Source organism: Spermophilus citellus (genome assembly GCF_964194105.1).
Source record: "Spermophilus citellus genome assembly, chromosome: 15".
NCBI classification, from domain to species: domain Eukaryota; kingdom Metazoa; phylum Chordata; class Mammalia; order Rodentia; family Sciuridae; genus Spermophilus; species Spermophilus citellus.
In genome coordinates this window covers 81,187,002-81,203,235 of record NC_138195.1, presented here as the reverse complement: position 1 = coordinate 81,203,235, position 16,234 = coordinate 81,187,002, and the positions used below count along the sequence as shown (strand labels likewise).

The following is a 16,234-nucleotide window of genomic DNA, read 5'->3' as shown; positions in this document are numbered from 1 at the left end:
CCCACATATGTGCTTTTGTGAAAGCCACTCAACTTCACAAGAAAGAGAAATGCTTGCTCTTGTAAACTTCTGATGTTAGGCTGCTCTTTATGCAGCATTATTGCAGAACTAGCTGACAAATACACTTGGCATATGATTTGTGCTTAGTAAATAATATTATCCTTGCATAAACTCATTTTTTTAAAGTTGCATTTTGTACTATGATACAGGATTGAACTCAGAGGGCAAAATGGGGGACCAACCTGTTTTCACACTTGTGCCAGTGCCTGAAACTGCACCTGGTAAAAATAAATGCCTAAGAAATAGTTGTCGAATGAATGAATGAAGGTGCTTACGTGCAGCTACATCAAACGTACTTGCAAGATGCTAGCTTTTAAAAAAGCCAGGTTTAAAGCCAGAACTTAACAGTACTACCTGTCAAAACCACAGCATGCCAGAGCTCATGGCAGGTCTTGACCAGCGCCCCAACCTGGGGATGGTAAACCAGACTTGGGGTGGGAGACCAGAGGCCAACCTCAGATGGGCATTCCTCAGGAAATCAAGTCCAAGGCCCTCCCTGTTCACTTGTGATCCCAGCTCTGGTCTGTGGCACTTACCTTGGGCACTGTTCACAGAGACACTTAGGCTACACCTTAGTTGCATTCCAAAGAGTTTTAATTAAAAACCCACTTCTACGCCACAGAAGCATCTTAGCCAGGGCTGCGGCTCCCCAACAGGGGAAATCATTTTCAGAGAGCCATTAAGGTAAAATGAATCGCCATGGAGGGGTTACAATGTCCCTGGGCCATGAGCATGTGTCTTCCACATCTAGATTTCTGTGGTTTTCTAACTCGGGGGTTGAAGAGCGGGACTTGCAGAATCCCAAGGAAAAATAAAGACAGATAGATGGCTGGCCTTTGGCTTTTGTGGTCATAACATTATGACTTACCATTCCAGTTGAACCTTCCAATATCTGAAATGGAAGACCACCTACTATAATCGTCACTGCCTCACGGACCTACCTGAGACCAGTTCCAACTGCCCATTCTGGAGGGCTCTGTGCTAAGACTGCATTTGTCTCTGGATCAATGAAATAGGCCGCATGGTGGTCCCCAAACATAAATGTCCTCATCCTAACCCTAGGACTTAGGAGTATGAATTTATATGTCAAAAGATATGATTAAGGATCAAAAGAGAACAGACACCTCCAGGATTACCCAGGTGGGCCTGGATTACAATCACAGGTGTCCTTATAAGAGAGCAGCAGAGGGAATTTGGGGACAGACTCAAAGAAGGAGAGGTGAAGATGGAGGCAGAGATCGGAGTAGTGTGGCTACAACTCAAGGAAGGCCAAGGCTGCAGGAGGCCACTGAAGTTGAACCAGGCAAGGAATGTTTATCTTCAGTGCCTTCAGAGGGGACATGTCCCTGCCATCCCTTGATTTCTGATTTCTGGCCTGCAGGACTGTGAGGGAATCCATTTTTTTTTTTTTTTTTTTTGTGGGAATGTGTTACAGCAGTTACAGAAAATTCCATATTTAGGTGAGAAGAGCCTCAAAGTATGGATCAAACATTGGAGGGCAATAAAGCATGTGGCTAGGATGGAGCAGGAAAGCGAGTCTGAGCTTGGCAATTCCCACATCCTGTGTGTCCTTGGTGCAAACAGATTTGGCGAGGTCCATCAGCCAGGAAGGACATGACTCCTAGAGGAGATGGCGAGAGTGGATCCTGGTCTCCTAGATGTTGTCTCCGGGTCTCTCAGGAACAAAACCCCTCAGATCCACTTTTACAGATGAAAGCAGAAGATGCTGAGTTTGAAATTCAACTCTTTAGGAAGACGTCCAACAGAGGCAGAGAGCAGGTGGTGAAGGGCAAGACTGGGGGACTGGGACCCGGACTGCTGAGAACAAGGTGAGCCGAGAAAAGAAAGTTCCATATTTAGGTGGAAAGAGCCTCAAAGTACGGATCAAACATCGGAGGGCAATAAAGCATGTGGCTAGGTGACCTGCACTGTGAATTTTAGAAATAGGTCTGCCCTCAGACTGGCTGATGACAGGGGGGGCCGCCGCCCTCTGCCCTTCCCCTGGCCTTTGTATGGAGTTACCTCCCAACATGGCTGAAAGGGCTAAGGAGGTCACCAACACCCGGGAAGTTGTGAGAACAGAACACTGGGAAGCCCTGAGGAAGGTCTCTGTCCTTCTGCTTCTCTCACGACACAGCGTGGAGCTGGCTCACTCCTTCCTTTCTCCCATGAATAGAGCACCCACTGTGTGCCCAGCACGGAACCAGGACCCTTGTATATGGCAGTGAACATGAAAGTCACGCTCCTGCCGCTCTAGAGGGCTCTCTAAAGGGTCTTCACCCAGTGGCATCAGAGGCTGCGGCAGGAGGATGGCAAGTTCCAGGCCAGCCTGAGCAACCTAGAGACCCGATCTCTAAATAAAAAAAAAAAATGGGGTTGGAGGGGGGATTGGGAATGTAGCTCAGTGGCAGAGCACCCCTGGGTTCAATCCCTAGTATAGTGAGAGAGAGAGAGACAAAGAGAGAAAGGGTTTTCAATTGGGGTGACTTTGCCATACTCCCCACTCCGGGGGACATATGGCAATGTCTGGACACATTTCTAGTTGCCATGATAGTCAGGAGCAGAGGTGCTATTAGGACCCCATGGGTAGAAGCCAGTGATGTTGATGAACGTCCTACAATGTACAGGTCCAAGATGTCATAGCACCGGCTGATACACTGTGTCCCTGAGTGGCCTAAGGAGGCAATGTCTGTTGGTGCCATGGTGCATGGTGAGCTAAAGCGAGGAAAGATAGGGCTGCAAGAGACATCAGCCACCCTCATGGGGTGGTGACAGGCAGGCCTGTGAGCAGGTGTCCTGAACATGTCCTACAGAGTCCCGAACATGAGGAAGAATTTTCTAGGCAGGAGAGCAAATGTCCTCTTAGGTGGCTTAGGTCTCTAGCAGAGGGGACAGTGGGTAGGTGGGCATGTGAGGCAGAGGAGGGGGTGGGGACACACGGAAGCCTTTCCAAAGAGTGTCCCATCACCCTGTGTAGGAGTGGAAGGACCATCTCTTCTACAAGAGGCAGCTTCACTTGGTTAAGAAGGTGGCTTGGAGTCAGGTCTCCATCTAAGTCCCAACTCATGAGGTCTTGGACAAAAACACTTTTGAGTTTCTAAATCCATTTTTAGAAAAAAAGGCAGAGGGAGCTGGGGGAGAATAATGTCTTCCTCAGGTGGCAGTGTTAGGATTAAATGAGAAAATGCACATAGACGGCTTGGCACACAGCCACCAATAACACACAGTGCTCTTATTTGTGTTTTCAAAGGTCACTCTGGGCCCAGTGTGCAGAATAAAATGGGAAAGGACAACCAGAAACACTCTTCACCGGGAATACCAAACAAAGCAAAAACAAAATACTGAAATTTCACAGAACAAAAACTAGCTCGGGCAAGGCAGTTTCCAAGGAGCTTTAAAGTCCTTGATGCGACACCGTGGTAACCTTAAGGAACAACAACAGCAACACGAACCGCTTCTGTGCCCATTGAAATCACAATCCTTTGAAGGTGCAGATGTCCTAGATTCCCAGAACAACAGATCCATCCATCCACTTTATCCACTTTATCCACCCTGTGGAAACCTTGGGAAGATCTTTACTGTGGCCCTCCTCAGTGATGGTAACAAACGGGCATCCTTGCCAGCATACAGCCAAGGGTCCCACAGACAGCAAGACCCTTGCATACCCACTAAGGGAATCACCTTGGTGCAGTTTTCAGGAAATCCACTTGCTTGCTGCTAAAGAAAGGGTTTCAGGGTAACTGCTTGCAGCTCTCTCAACAGAAAGTTCTTGGAAAGAAGTTAGGCTACTTCTACATCCATGGTCGCCAGGCAGTAACCATGGTTCCTAAACTCACCCTTGGTGAGCAGTGTCATTCACCAGAATTAAATCCTTCCTGCTCAACACTGTGAGAGGGACACACAGGACACAGCAGACTAACTGTTTTGCAGCCAATCAAGTGACATCTACTGCTGATTGATCAACTTACTGGTAGTGGCACAGTTGAATACGGGGAAAGATGCCCTAGAGACCCGTTTTTCCCCATAATCTTCACTATAAACGACACATGATACAAACCAGGTACACAGGCATACCAAATGGGCATTCAGGATGCAGGAGGGGAGTCACCTCCTTCCAAGAGTGCAAGACCACCTTTTGGTTATCTGGTCACCACCCAACACCCACACACGGTCTCAGGGCCCAACCTGGGAATGCATTTTCCAAATTTCCAATTTCCAAAGAGATAAAAATCCAAATCACAGAAACAAGTGACCAGTCTTTATCTGCACATACTAAGTTGCTTTTATTAATCCAGAACGGCATGCTACAGATACTGTACAGCATGAACATTTATTCATTACAAAAATGGCTTCCAAACCATTAAAAATGAACTTGGAATAAGAGCATAAAACGGAACAGTAACATCACAACTGTTAGGAAACATTCAAAGTATTCACAAAAAATGTTATAGTTAGCATTTTAATAAACCAGAGAAAAATCGGAGACAGTTTTACAATCGCTTCATGTCAACTACAATGGCACTGAATGAACAGGTTTCAGCTTTATACAGCATTTTGCAACATCAACATGCCTAGGTTTTTTTTATTTTTAAAGTTCGCTACCTACTTGTATGTCTTGTGTGTACATAAAAGCGGCAGCTGGTTTTTTCATTTTAAGAGTAATCTAATATACAGAATTTTGGCCCTTAAGGGTTTATACCTCTTCATTTAAAATGCTTTCTGGACAATCTGCTACCAAACACATTTTGTTATAGGTGACATTAAAACTACATACAAATCTACCTATGTAACATCACAGCAAAACATGGTGAACAGAAAGTACAGCATCAAAAAGAGGGAGAAAGCTAAAGTCACTGAGAATTTTGGCACATCAAGTTTTGCACACGGTCAGTCCATGTCCTAAGGGCACAGGGCATTTGACTAGGAGTTCACAGGGGAAACGGGCGGTTCCCACTGCTGCTCAGACAGCTTCGCTAGGATTCCCTCACTAATGTTCAAGTCTTGTTTTACATAATGGCTTTTAAAGCAACTTTTGTTAATGCTACTGATCCTTAATGCAACTATGAATGTCCATTTGGCGGTGTCTGGGTTTCATACAGAGAGAGAGAGAGAAAAAAAAATAAAAGTCAAAAAAGGGAAACAAAAAAATATATACACATTTTATATATAAACTTAAAAACCTTGTACAAATGAGTTGTTATATATAAGATGCTTATGCTAAGGGGGAAAAAAACTTTATACAGTTTCAAGAAAAAGGAAAACATATTTAAAAAGGGACGACGTACAGGTACAAGCAATCTCTAAAGCAATAAATACTACTGGTCCAACAGCGTTGTGATTCCATTAATTGTTGAGTAGCATCCCCCTCCCCCCAAAAGAACAACACCATGGAACAAGGTATATTAACACATTTTAACCCTTTGTTTCTGTACATTTAAACAATAACAAGTAACATCACAATAAAAGTTGTTTCACACAGGAAAAAAAAAAAAAAAAAAAAAAGGTAATGGCACTGCATTCACCGTGCCCCTGTGGTTTAAAAACCAGGTGTAAAATGATTGGTTCGCAAGCTCGTATTTAATACAAATAATACAGAACCAACTCCGTCTGGAGGGCTGCTTCAAAATTGCTTCTCTTTTTTTTTTTCCTTTTTGTTTTTTAATCAGTCTTTTAAAAGTAAGCTATCCGAACTACATAACAGTTATGTATATATATATATTTTTTAAACGCTACAAAGACTTTAAACAGCTGTTGATAAAAATTTTGGTAGAATCATGAGGTTCTTCTCTCATCTACATATTTAAAAGGAGAAATTGAAATAAGAATGGGTCAAATATTGACCAATGAACTCGATAAACATCAACTCATGTAGCCACGTGGCACAAAATTAAGAGTACAAAACAAAAGCTTTCCGGTGGGGGGAGGCAAACCAAGGACCGGAGGGACACTCACACCAGGCGGGACACCGAGAGCTATTCTAAAGACTTGGTGACGAGGGACAGCGGCTGGGGCTGCGTCCCGGCCAGCGCGCTGTGGGAATGTAAGGAAGACGTCGACGGCTGTGCGAGCGAGGAGGGGGCGAGGGGTGGCTGCAGGGCGGCAGGTGGCAGGTCCAGGGCCCCGTTGGGACAGAGGGCGGAGGCCTTGCCGTGGGTGGCCTCGGCCAGCAGGAGCGCGGGCGGCGGGGGCATCATGGCCAGGTGGGCCAGGGGGTCGGGCTTCAGGGACAGCGAGAGCGGCTGGGTCTGCTCAGTCTGTGCCTTGGCGTCGGGGGGAGGGGAGCCCAGCGGGTGCGGGGAGGGGGGCGGCGAGTCTAGTAAGCTTCCATCTGAAGAGGGTGGGCTGAGGCAGCTGCCTCCACCTTGTATGTAGCGAACGCACTTTTTTTTTCTCCTAGAAACAGGGGAGAGAGTCATCTGTGAATAACAGGCAAAGATGCCAAGGGACAGTTCATCTAATGCTAGCGGCCAGGGGACATCGGCTAGCTGATACCCTGCAGCATGGCACTCCCGGTGCCAGGCTGCCCGGCTCCCTTGACCACATGGCCCTCTCTAGGTCTGCTCTGACACCTAGGACACTTGGGAGGATGCCCTACCTGCTCGCCCACCCGAGGTCCCACCCCTGCCCAGCTAGAAGTGAGCAGACTGCAGGGGTCACCTGCGTAGGGTGGCACCGATTTGCCAAAATGGCTTCATCCAAACTGATATTAACAGAAACGCTTATTTCTCCCTGGGCTTAGACGTTCCTTCACTTTCCCACCACATTTCCTTGCCCTCCCTCCCCAAATCCCACCACTACCACCCCCAGCCCCCAATGGTGTATGTGTGTGTGTCTAAAAAGAGAAAGACAGAGCTCCCTCCCCAGCCGCCTCTTATCAATGAGACTCTCAGAATGCTGACTGTTGAGCCCACATAGCTGAAGGCAGCACTAGCAAGAGGCTTAAAGGTTTAACACACCACCACCGTGAGGCTGCGGGCGCCCAGAGAGCTTTCGGGCTTGTCTGTTAAGAACCACACCAAATCAAGAGAGGTCAGAATCAGGTGAGAAGGGAGGGGGAACGAAAATAAAACAAAATAAACTAAAAAAGAAAAGAAAACCAAAAAACCAAACAAACGAAACCAAAAGAAAAAAAAAACTGGAAAGAAAACCACCAAAAACAGGTAGAAGAGGAAAAACAAAGGTGGGGGAGGGGCGAGAATAAGAAAAACAGAAAATGATCCAAAGGAACAAGAATAACTGGTTGTATGGCCTGCAGGTTGTGGATTAAATTAAGATTCAAACTTGATTTTTTAAAAAATTTTCATTGATCATTTTTTTTTTTGAAGATTTGGGGCTTCCCCTCCCCCACCCCCTGGTGGAAAGGTTGGAAGGACAGACTGTGAGGATGGGATGGAGGGGCATCATGGCCTTGACAAAATGCTGAGGCCAGGAAGTGGAGGGCGCAGCACAAGCCAGTCACAGAGGAGTGACCACCAAGAAGAAGTGCCAGGGAATCACAGCAGGGACCTTCCTGGGGCTGGGGTCCTCATGTCTGAACCACAAAGACACTCTACCCTGCACCAAAACCGGAATCTCCCCTCTCCACTGCCTGTTTATGGAAGGAATAGGAATGTGAATTTCAGAGCCTTTCTTGCTTATCATCAAAGGATGAAGTCAGGGAAAATCAACCGAGAGATTGGACTTCAAAGCCTCTCCCACCCTTAATCCCAGTCTGATGGGATCACACTTGGTAGGAAAGGTGATCCTGGGATCAACCCACTAATGCTATAAATATAATGCAGATACAGGATGTGCGCACGCTCATCCAAGGACCCTTCAATATGCAGTCAGAACCAGGGCCCCAACACTCCACCTGAAAAGAAGGGTGTGAGCACCTGGCCAAGATGCTGCCCACTTGAAGGCGACCCCGGCTAGACAGTGTCACTGGCCTTTGAGTCAGGGGTGTACTGAGCTCCTCCTCTGCTCTGAGCCCCACGCTTGTCAGTGCATGGGGCGTGGACTCCACAAGATGGAAGGGAAGGGAAGGAGAGGAGGGCGGAAGGGAGCACGCTCGGTCCTGCCAGCCTCATAGAGGCTGAGACCCATTCGGGGCTGGTGGCTCAAGTCTGTCTGTCCCCACTGGGTCAGAAGGAACTCTGGGGGAGCAGGGGCAGCCCCCTCTCACCCTCAGTTTGGTGAAGTTCCTTTTTCTCCCTGGGATAGACTGGCACAGACTACAGGATTCTGCTCCCATCCCAGGAACCAAGGTAAACAATCAAGCCTCTCCATTTTAAACCATCTTAGCCTGCAGATCCAAACATGCTCAGAAACTAAGATGTCCATGCATTTTTAAAATGGGGGGAGGGGAAGAGGGGGCGGGGAAAGGCATATGCAAAACTGAGAAAGCAATGGGGGAAATGAGAGCGGAGAGGACAGGTGAAGGAAAGGAGGGGAGACCATTAGACAAGGGGTGGCATCAAGCAGCATTCCAGGCTCTCTCAGGGTAGAGTGAAGAGCAACTTGGTGGGCTCAAAACAGAGGCTGGTTAGGGTGTTCCTGAGTGAACTCAGGAGCCCTGCTTGGCAGAGGACTCAGGGCCTTCCTTGCCCCTCCCGCCCTCCTGATGACATGAAGGTTCCAATCCCGGGGATGCATGGGGCACTCTGAACATGGGACACGAAGATGATGGTGACAGAGCGATGCTCCCAACAGGGCTGAGGGAAAGGCAGCCGGACACACGTGTCAGGAAATGCCTCGGTTTGCAACTGCTTTTCTCTGTCCCCCCACCACCCCCTTTTCTTAAAAGCACATTTTGTCCTATTGATATTCCCATCAAGCCACATGTGGTCATGGCCAAGTTAAAAGGAAGAGTTGGGCAGGGGAAGAGGGACAGGTTACTACTTGTATAAAACCCCAACTCCTACCCACCCGTCTAGGCATCTCCATCCATTTCTAGCGTCTTCCATATTTACTCCAAAAGGAAACTACAGACTCTTTCTGATCCTGTTTTGAAATAATACCCTCAAAAAAGATAGGAATGACTTTTTTCAATATATTTAAGGTATGAACTCATGTCCCCCCAAAAAATAGCTGCTGGAAATGTTCTAAGGGGGCTGAGGCAGGAAGAATATCTGGGGAGAGGGCCTGTCAAACTGCTCTTATGACCACGGCCCCTCAGCATCCACAGCCATATCGACAGCCCCAAACCTGCGTGTGGGAAACCACACTGTAAAACATGGGACAGCTAGCTACAAAGGCTTGAGCCACAAAGGATGGCAGTCTTTTTTTTTTTTTGGTAAAAATATCAAGAAAATTCTGGTCTCTGAGGAAATATTCCACCCTGGCTTTCAGCAAGCGTGGGCTGGATGAGGACAGGATATCTGTCCAGGTCAATGTTAGTAGTAGTTAGTAGTAACTTGTAAGGGGGGGGGGGGAGCCAAATCTAACATGCAGCAACTACTTCTGAAACAAAAACACAAACAAAAGGTGGGGGGCTATAAACCCCTCCCCCATGAACAGTATAAACCAACAGGCACATGAGCCACCCTCACTGTAAGGCCCAGTGAGCCGTGTCCACTGCTCAGGAGGAACGCTCCCACCAGCCAGTGATTTGCCACCACACCGTGTCTCAGAGCAGTTCCCACGGCCAAGGATCCCCCTGCTTGGCAGGTGTCCAGTGTTGACAGACCCACTGCCTCCATAGGGTCAGCAGGGGCCCCGTCTTCCCTGGCTCATCCTGATGATATACCTACAATCTCTCATCACAGAACTCCTTCCTGTGCTCCAGGGAAGACCCCAGAGATGTGCTGAAAGGACACTTGCCATCTCTGTGAGAGCTGCTAGCTCTGAGGACCAGGGCCTTCCTCTCCTGCTAGGACTCCATCTAAGGTCCCAAGTCCCTACTCATGACACCTGCATCACTCCTGCCTTGGGCCCTTTCTCCCTCGTCATCTGTTGGGTCAGCTCGAGGCACACTTCACCCATCTCTCAGTACTGGCATCAGAGAAGGGGGTCAGAGACACAGCAGACTCGTCGGCATGCACGTGATGGGATGAACATCTGTTCTAACGTCTAGACATGGAGCACATGGCAGAGGCATGGAGGAGAGGGACACGTGACAAGGAGGCACTACAAACAGGGACGCGTGTTGGGGTGTTGAGATACCTACCATCATAATATTCCAAATTCAAAGACTGCTTGTATCAGAACAAAGAAACAACAAATTTAACCAAAGGTGGTCATTAAAGGAAAGGAAAGGAGACAGGAACTAGTTGGTAGCCCTCCACCAAGAAGAAGTACCTACACCTTCCCTGAGATGACAGGTGGGGTGGGAACCTGCCGGTGGAACATGGGACGTGATTTGGACGCTTCTGGGCTGCTCTGATTCATTTAGGAACCACTGCTACATGGTGGACAGGTATGCATACATTTTAACGCTGCGGCTCTGTGCAGCGGGCAGCTGCAGGCCTCGCTGCCCACAGCCCCTCAGCTGTGCATGCCGTTCAATGCCACGCTTCTTTTTTAGCACTGTAAAACAATGTCAGCTACACAAGCTCCTCTGTACAGAAATATGTGGTTTTAAAACACAAAACAACAAAGGGGAGATGGGGATAAAAAGGAAGAGTGGGGGAAAAGCCTGTCCAATTCCCAAGGGCACAGGGATGCTCTCGCTGCCACATTTAACTGGTCCAAACTTGGGAACTGCTGGCTCTCTACACTCGGGACACAGGCAACCGAGGCACTCATTAGGCCAAACCAGTCCAGGACACTGGCTTGCAAAGGACAAGTCTCGGAGCCTGTCAGGGTTTGTCAAGGCTGTGGTCTCAGTCCTGCCACCAGGGACACGTTATTTGGAAGAGCAGAGGACAAAGAGAGGAGGAGAAAGTGGAGACAGGAAACAGCATGAAATTAGCAAGAAAATTTTGAAGAATGAGGATCATTAGTCATTGATGCCAGTGGGGGAAGTAGATGGGAAGGAGGTCAAAATAAATTGTCACACTAAGGTACCAGAAGGACAGAGTTATTTGATTTTCCCAAAGGCCTCGCAGTGGTAATATACCTGCACGGTTTGCACCATAAAGTCTGTCGGTCAAGCCCGAACAGTGCCCGACACTTCTTTGGAGTATTTGCATCTGTTAGCATAAGGTAAACACAAAAAATACAACACAATGGTGGGTCGTGCTCAGTCGGATGTGAGATCTCAGCTACAGCTTATTGTCTTCTACAGCACCTTGGCTCTATTTGATAATCGTCCCTCACCAAGGGCATGAAAGGAAAGGACTTCTATGAGTCAAATGAAAAAAAAAATCAAATAAAACAATAAAACACACACACACACAAAACAACAACCAGAAACCAAAAAACAACAATAAAAAATAAATAAAAATAGAGAGAGAAGAGGAGGGGAGCAGGTGACGTCATTGGCAGAATTCTACCTAGGCCAGGATGAGGATCCTGGGCTGTCACAAGGGGGTTGGCAGGCAACGTTCCCTGGGGGAGGGCGCGCTGGGGTCTGCAGTCGCTGACCCGAGGAGGCACACGTGATGCTGTTTTACAGTGGCATTTTGGCTAGCAGCAGCGGGAGAACAAGCACATCCCTCATGGAGCCCACACACTTGGCAGTGTCCCACTCCCTCGTGTCTCCTACGATCCACACACAGAGCTATGAAGCAACAGGCCAGAGAAGGGGGAAGGATGGAAGAGACCAGCTGCAAACCAGCACAGCGAATCTGGGAGACTATACACACCTGCAAGGGCCGCACCAGTTATTCTGTTGATCAAGGCCAAAGCGCGCTCGGCATTTCTTAGGAGCGCTCAGGTCTGAATGAGTTCAAGAAAGGAGCGAGCAGAGGAGGAGGACATGGGAGAAAGGGAGAGAGAGAGAGAGAGAGAGAGAGAGAGAGAGAGAGAGAGAGAGAGAGAAGAGGGAGGGAGGGAAGGGAAGGGAGGGGGAGAGAGAGATACAAATAAGAAAAAAATAAAAATAAAAAAGGGAATAAATCAATGACCTGGTTACTAATGGCAAAATATTGACTTTCGTTTTTTAACTTTCTTTACTTAAAAAAAAAAAAAAAAGGTAAAAATCACATTCTTATTCAACTTGTGAAATTAGCTGTTGCAAATAAAGCTGCAGTATCCCTTCTTTAAGGACTGTGTCTCAGATTCGGTTTGAGCTGCCAAAGGGAAGTTAGGCCTTGGAGAACTCACTCGTTCAATTATTTTTTTTCTTATTATTTTAGTTCTGTTTTTCCTTTTTTTTTTTCCTCTCAATTTTCTTTTCTTTTTTTTTTAAGAAGAAAATAAATCGAAGGAGGGAATTAAGTTGTAACATGCTTTTTTCTTCTCAGAGGACAACAGTTTAAAAAAGAAAAAAAAAACTACAAATAATAAAAAGAACAGAACAAAACAAAACAGAAAGAAATAAAGAAAGAAAAGGGTCATGGTCTTGGGATATTGCAGCTTTTGGAATGTTCGTCTTTTCTTTTTAATCTCTTTTCGTTAATATTGAGAGAGAAACAGAATGAGGTCAACAGGCTGTGTGGATGAGCCATTAAGGGTTAGTTAGAAGCTCACAGCAGCATTGAAGCAGGCAATGGTCAGTAAAATGCTAGTGGATTTGCAAATTATAAGCAGAAAAGCAAAAGGGAAGAAAAATAAAATAAAATAAATAAAAAAGCAAAGGAAAAAAAATAATCATACTGCGGATGCATGCTTGTGGGAGAAAACTTAGTGGGAGCCATGAAAAAATGCCATTAGATTAAGGAGGTTTATTACTGAATTCCTTCCATATTTTTTTTTCTCTTTACCAGTCTCTTTTAAAGAAATACTGCATATTCAATTTGCACAGTTAGTTCAGCTCTAAATCACTGTCATTGCTGCTTAAACAACTGTTATGGAAAAAATAAACAAAACAGAAGTTAAATTAAATTCAAAAAAACAACAAAAGCAACTGGAAAAAAAAAATCTACCAAAACATACGAAACCGTGTAGATGGTCATTTTAAAGGATGTTCAAATGTCATACGTGTTTAATGTTAATAAAACTATAACGGCAAGAAAAATTAAAAAACAGTTTATCAACTATTTTAATGACTCAAAATGACATTAGCACCTGTAATCGGAGGAAGTGAAAGGCAAGGATTTAGGAAACATTCGCTGTGTTCTGAAAAAAAAGAACAAATTATACAAAGCCTTCAAGAATTTTGTTTGTTTGTTTGTAAAAGCCTGGTCTTCTCCCAGGGACCTCTGAGATTGCCTATGCAGTATTTCTAATTCCATCTAGAGAATGACAAACCTCCTTAATTTAAAATGGGTGCAATTTACCACTGTAAAGGCATGCATCGGAACATTCAGGAACAGCCCAGTTAAGACCCCCGCACTCACACCCCTCCTACTCCCCTAGCCCCTCCTCATCCCTCCTCAGACACATACAAAATAAGCAGACTGCCTAAATCCCCGCAGAGGCATGCCTGCCGCTTGCTCTCCAGTTACAGGCTTTGCAGTTATTTAAAAACACATTCCACTAGAATTACAATGTGCTTTTTCATGCAACAATGGATGTTACTAGCTTTAAAAGGGCAGTCATGAAGCAATTAATTAAAATGCATAAACAAAAAGGCTGCCTAAGATGCCCCACCCCATGTCCTGGCCTTGAATTTCTCCTGCCTCCCCCAGATGGAAGCCTGGCATAAGAGTGGCCCTCCAGCTACCGCTTCCTCCTCCATCCTGAGTATCCTGACTTACCATTGGTCTCTCCTGGCTGCTTGTCCCTTTTCCTCTTCTTCTTCTTCCCCTAGATGAACAGATGAAACACAGTGGCTTAGTTCAAGAAAGGCAGGAGGAAGGCGTCTGGGCTCCCCTGGAAGAAGGCAGAGGGGGGCACCCTCTTGCCATCTCCACCCTCACCTGTCCCCTGGAGTCTGTCCAACCTCCCACCCCTTTCACCCCAATGCCCTTGAGCTCTGATTCCAGCCAGAGGGATACGCGCTTCCTGGAGTAGAGGAGGGATGAGTGGGTGGTGGAGCATGGCGGAGATACCTCTGCTCATCTCAGACCTGAGCCAGGGCATCTGATTCCACAAAAGGGATCATTCAGAAAGGAGCAGATTGCTAGACACTCTCCGTGATAGGCTGGGCAGAGAGCTGCCCTCCCCCATTCTGAATCCAGAAGGACAGCTATAGTGGGCACTTCCTGGGCACAGGTTGAAGAGACTGGGTGGTAGGTGGGACAGGGCCTGGAGTTATCTGCTGGGTAGACATCCACAGAGAAGGCAAGTTCCCCCATTAGCCTGTCTTATACAGAGGCTCCCTGGCTTCTGGCTTATGATGGGGTGGGCACTCCAAGAAACTCATCATAAGTTAAAAATGTGGCTAAGTCTAAGTGCATCTGATCACCTCCCTCCTGAGCCCTGGAGCTCAGGTCCAGCCTACCTCAGATGTGCTCAACACCTGCAACAGCCTACAGCTGTCTCCAATCATCTGACTCAAGCCCACCATCATAATAAAGCACTGAATATCACGTCTTTACTGAAAGTAGAAAACAGAATGGTTGTACGGGTGTGTCTTCACATGACAAGAAGCTGAAAAATCCTAAGTCAAACCAGCCGGGTAAAGAGGATGGTGAACACTGCCTGGCGACAGTGGCCAGCACCCAGTGGGCACAGTGACTCCTTTAACCCTCATGACAACCTACACACCAGGCATCACTGCCATTCCAATTTTACAGACTTTTCTCAAGTGGCACAGCAAGACGGAGGGCCAGCCTGGAAACTCAGGAGTCTCGTCACCCCAACCCTCGACTCAGGGCTCTGCTGCCCGCTACATAACAATACTGGCCCTGCATGGAGCCATCCATATCTCCAGCCTGGGCCTCCCTGGAATCCTGGCAGCCTGCTAGGGTGGCTGTGGAACTGGAGATAATTCTGTGGGCCAATGTCTGAAGCTCATTCCCCCGTCCCTGGACTGCCCTAACCCTGTCCATGAGTTAGCTGCTGGACGGGAACTGCACTCCAGTGGCCTTACATCCTGGGTGCTCCATAATACCTAAATGCTACCTTTGCGTAAAGTTTCTCACGAATGGTGACACAGTCAAAGAGAAAAGAACAATAATGGACAGGAACTGAGACTGGGTTAGGCACTGCAGGAACCTCCAGAGAGAGAGGCCATGGGGCTCTGCTCCATCCGAGAGCTGAGAGCACTGTTTTGAGAAGGTAGCTCTATTCTCCTGGGGCACAGGGCCTGTGCCACTGGGGAAATGTGTTTTGGCTTCTGATCAGCACTTCTGTTTAAGCATGTTATGTTCCTTGGTGTATGATTATAAAACAAAAACAAAAAAACAACCGAGAATGAAGTGAAGTACAAGGTGGTTGTCTGGGATCCAGTAGCTGGGTCTAGTTTCAATTAACGTAGAAAGGTTTCACCTTGAAGGGGTGTCAGCATCTGCACCCCCAGGCCTTTGCTTTAGTACCCATTTCCCATTCAAATGCCCCACAAAAGATTCTAAAGGCACCGTGTCCACCTCTGACCCGGGGGAGCTATCTGTGCAGGGTGCATGATTGAGATCTATGATGAGGAAATTGGGATTCAGATGACAGGGACATAATTAATAGGAAAGGGACATGAGGAAGCTAATACACACTGTTCAGTCTTGAAGGACCTTGCTCAATGAAGAAAGGAAAGAAAAGGCCCAACATAAGGCATAAGAAAGAGGAAACTGGTGAGCAAATGGCAAAGGATTATCTCCTTAACCTAACGTCAAAGAGGCGGGAAGAAATCCATGTTCTGATATGAAGCTGGGGTGAGGCATTACTATGGCACTAAGTTATTTCTTCTTCTATTCTAGAGAATGGACCAAGCCTGGGCATCCAAACCTGACTGCGTTTCACTCAATTATTTTTTCCTAAGATAGCAATAAAAAGATTCCGTCACTCCTTGGATGACATCAGGGCTGTGGAAGGGGCAAGCTCAGAAGGCATTTTTCAGAACTGTTAGGACTTTTCAGGGACAAAAGTAATTTGCAAAAACTCCTAGTGCAAGGGAGCTAAAGAAGAAAAGTTCCCAGCAGCCCCAAATCCTCATGACCTTCGATTCCGCACTTTTTGCCCCTTGACTATTCCCCAGGTGTGGAAGAAGACAGAGACAGAGTGTATCCACGCTCCTCACATCAGGAACCTGACAGCACCTCAAGGAAGACACATG

The 16,234-nt window shown here is 46.9% G+C and overlaps 1 protein-coding gene across 48 annotated transcripts in view; it reads right to left on the bottom strand.

Annotated features, from left to right (window-relative positions):
• Positions 1-4,327: 4,327 nt before the first annotated feature.
• Positions 4,328-16,234, bottom strand: part of TCF7L2 (transcription factor 7 like 2) — a 187,983-nt gene continuing 176,076 nt past the window's right edge. For 16 of the 48 annotated variants that reach the window (XM_081267241.1, XM_081267274.1, XM_081267263.1 and 13 more), the window contains 4 exons: positions 13,782-13,830; positions 13,150-13,200; positions 11,787-11,859; positions 4,328-6,453 (listed from right to left, as the gene is read on the bottom strand). In XM_081267241.1, the coding sequence (XP_081123367.1) occupies positions 6,033-6,453; positions 11,787-11,859; positions 13,150-13,200; positions 13,782-13,830 (594 nt within the window). In that variant the 3' untranslated portion in view covers positions 4,328-6,032. Of the gene's footprint in view, positions 6,454-11,097; positions 11,172-11,784; positions 11,860-13,149; positions 13,201-13,777; positions 13,831-16,234 lie in introns of those variants that run through there. The other 32 variants (XM_081267285.1, XM_081267247.1, XM_081267248.1 and 29 more) reach the window with 10 other exon arrangements.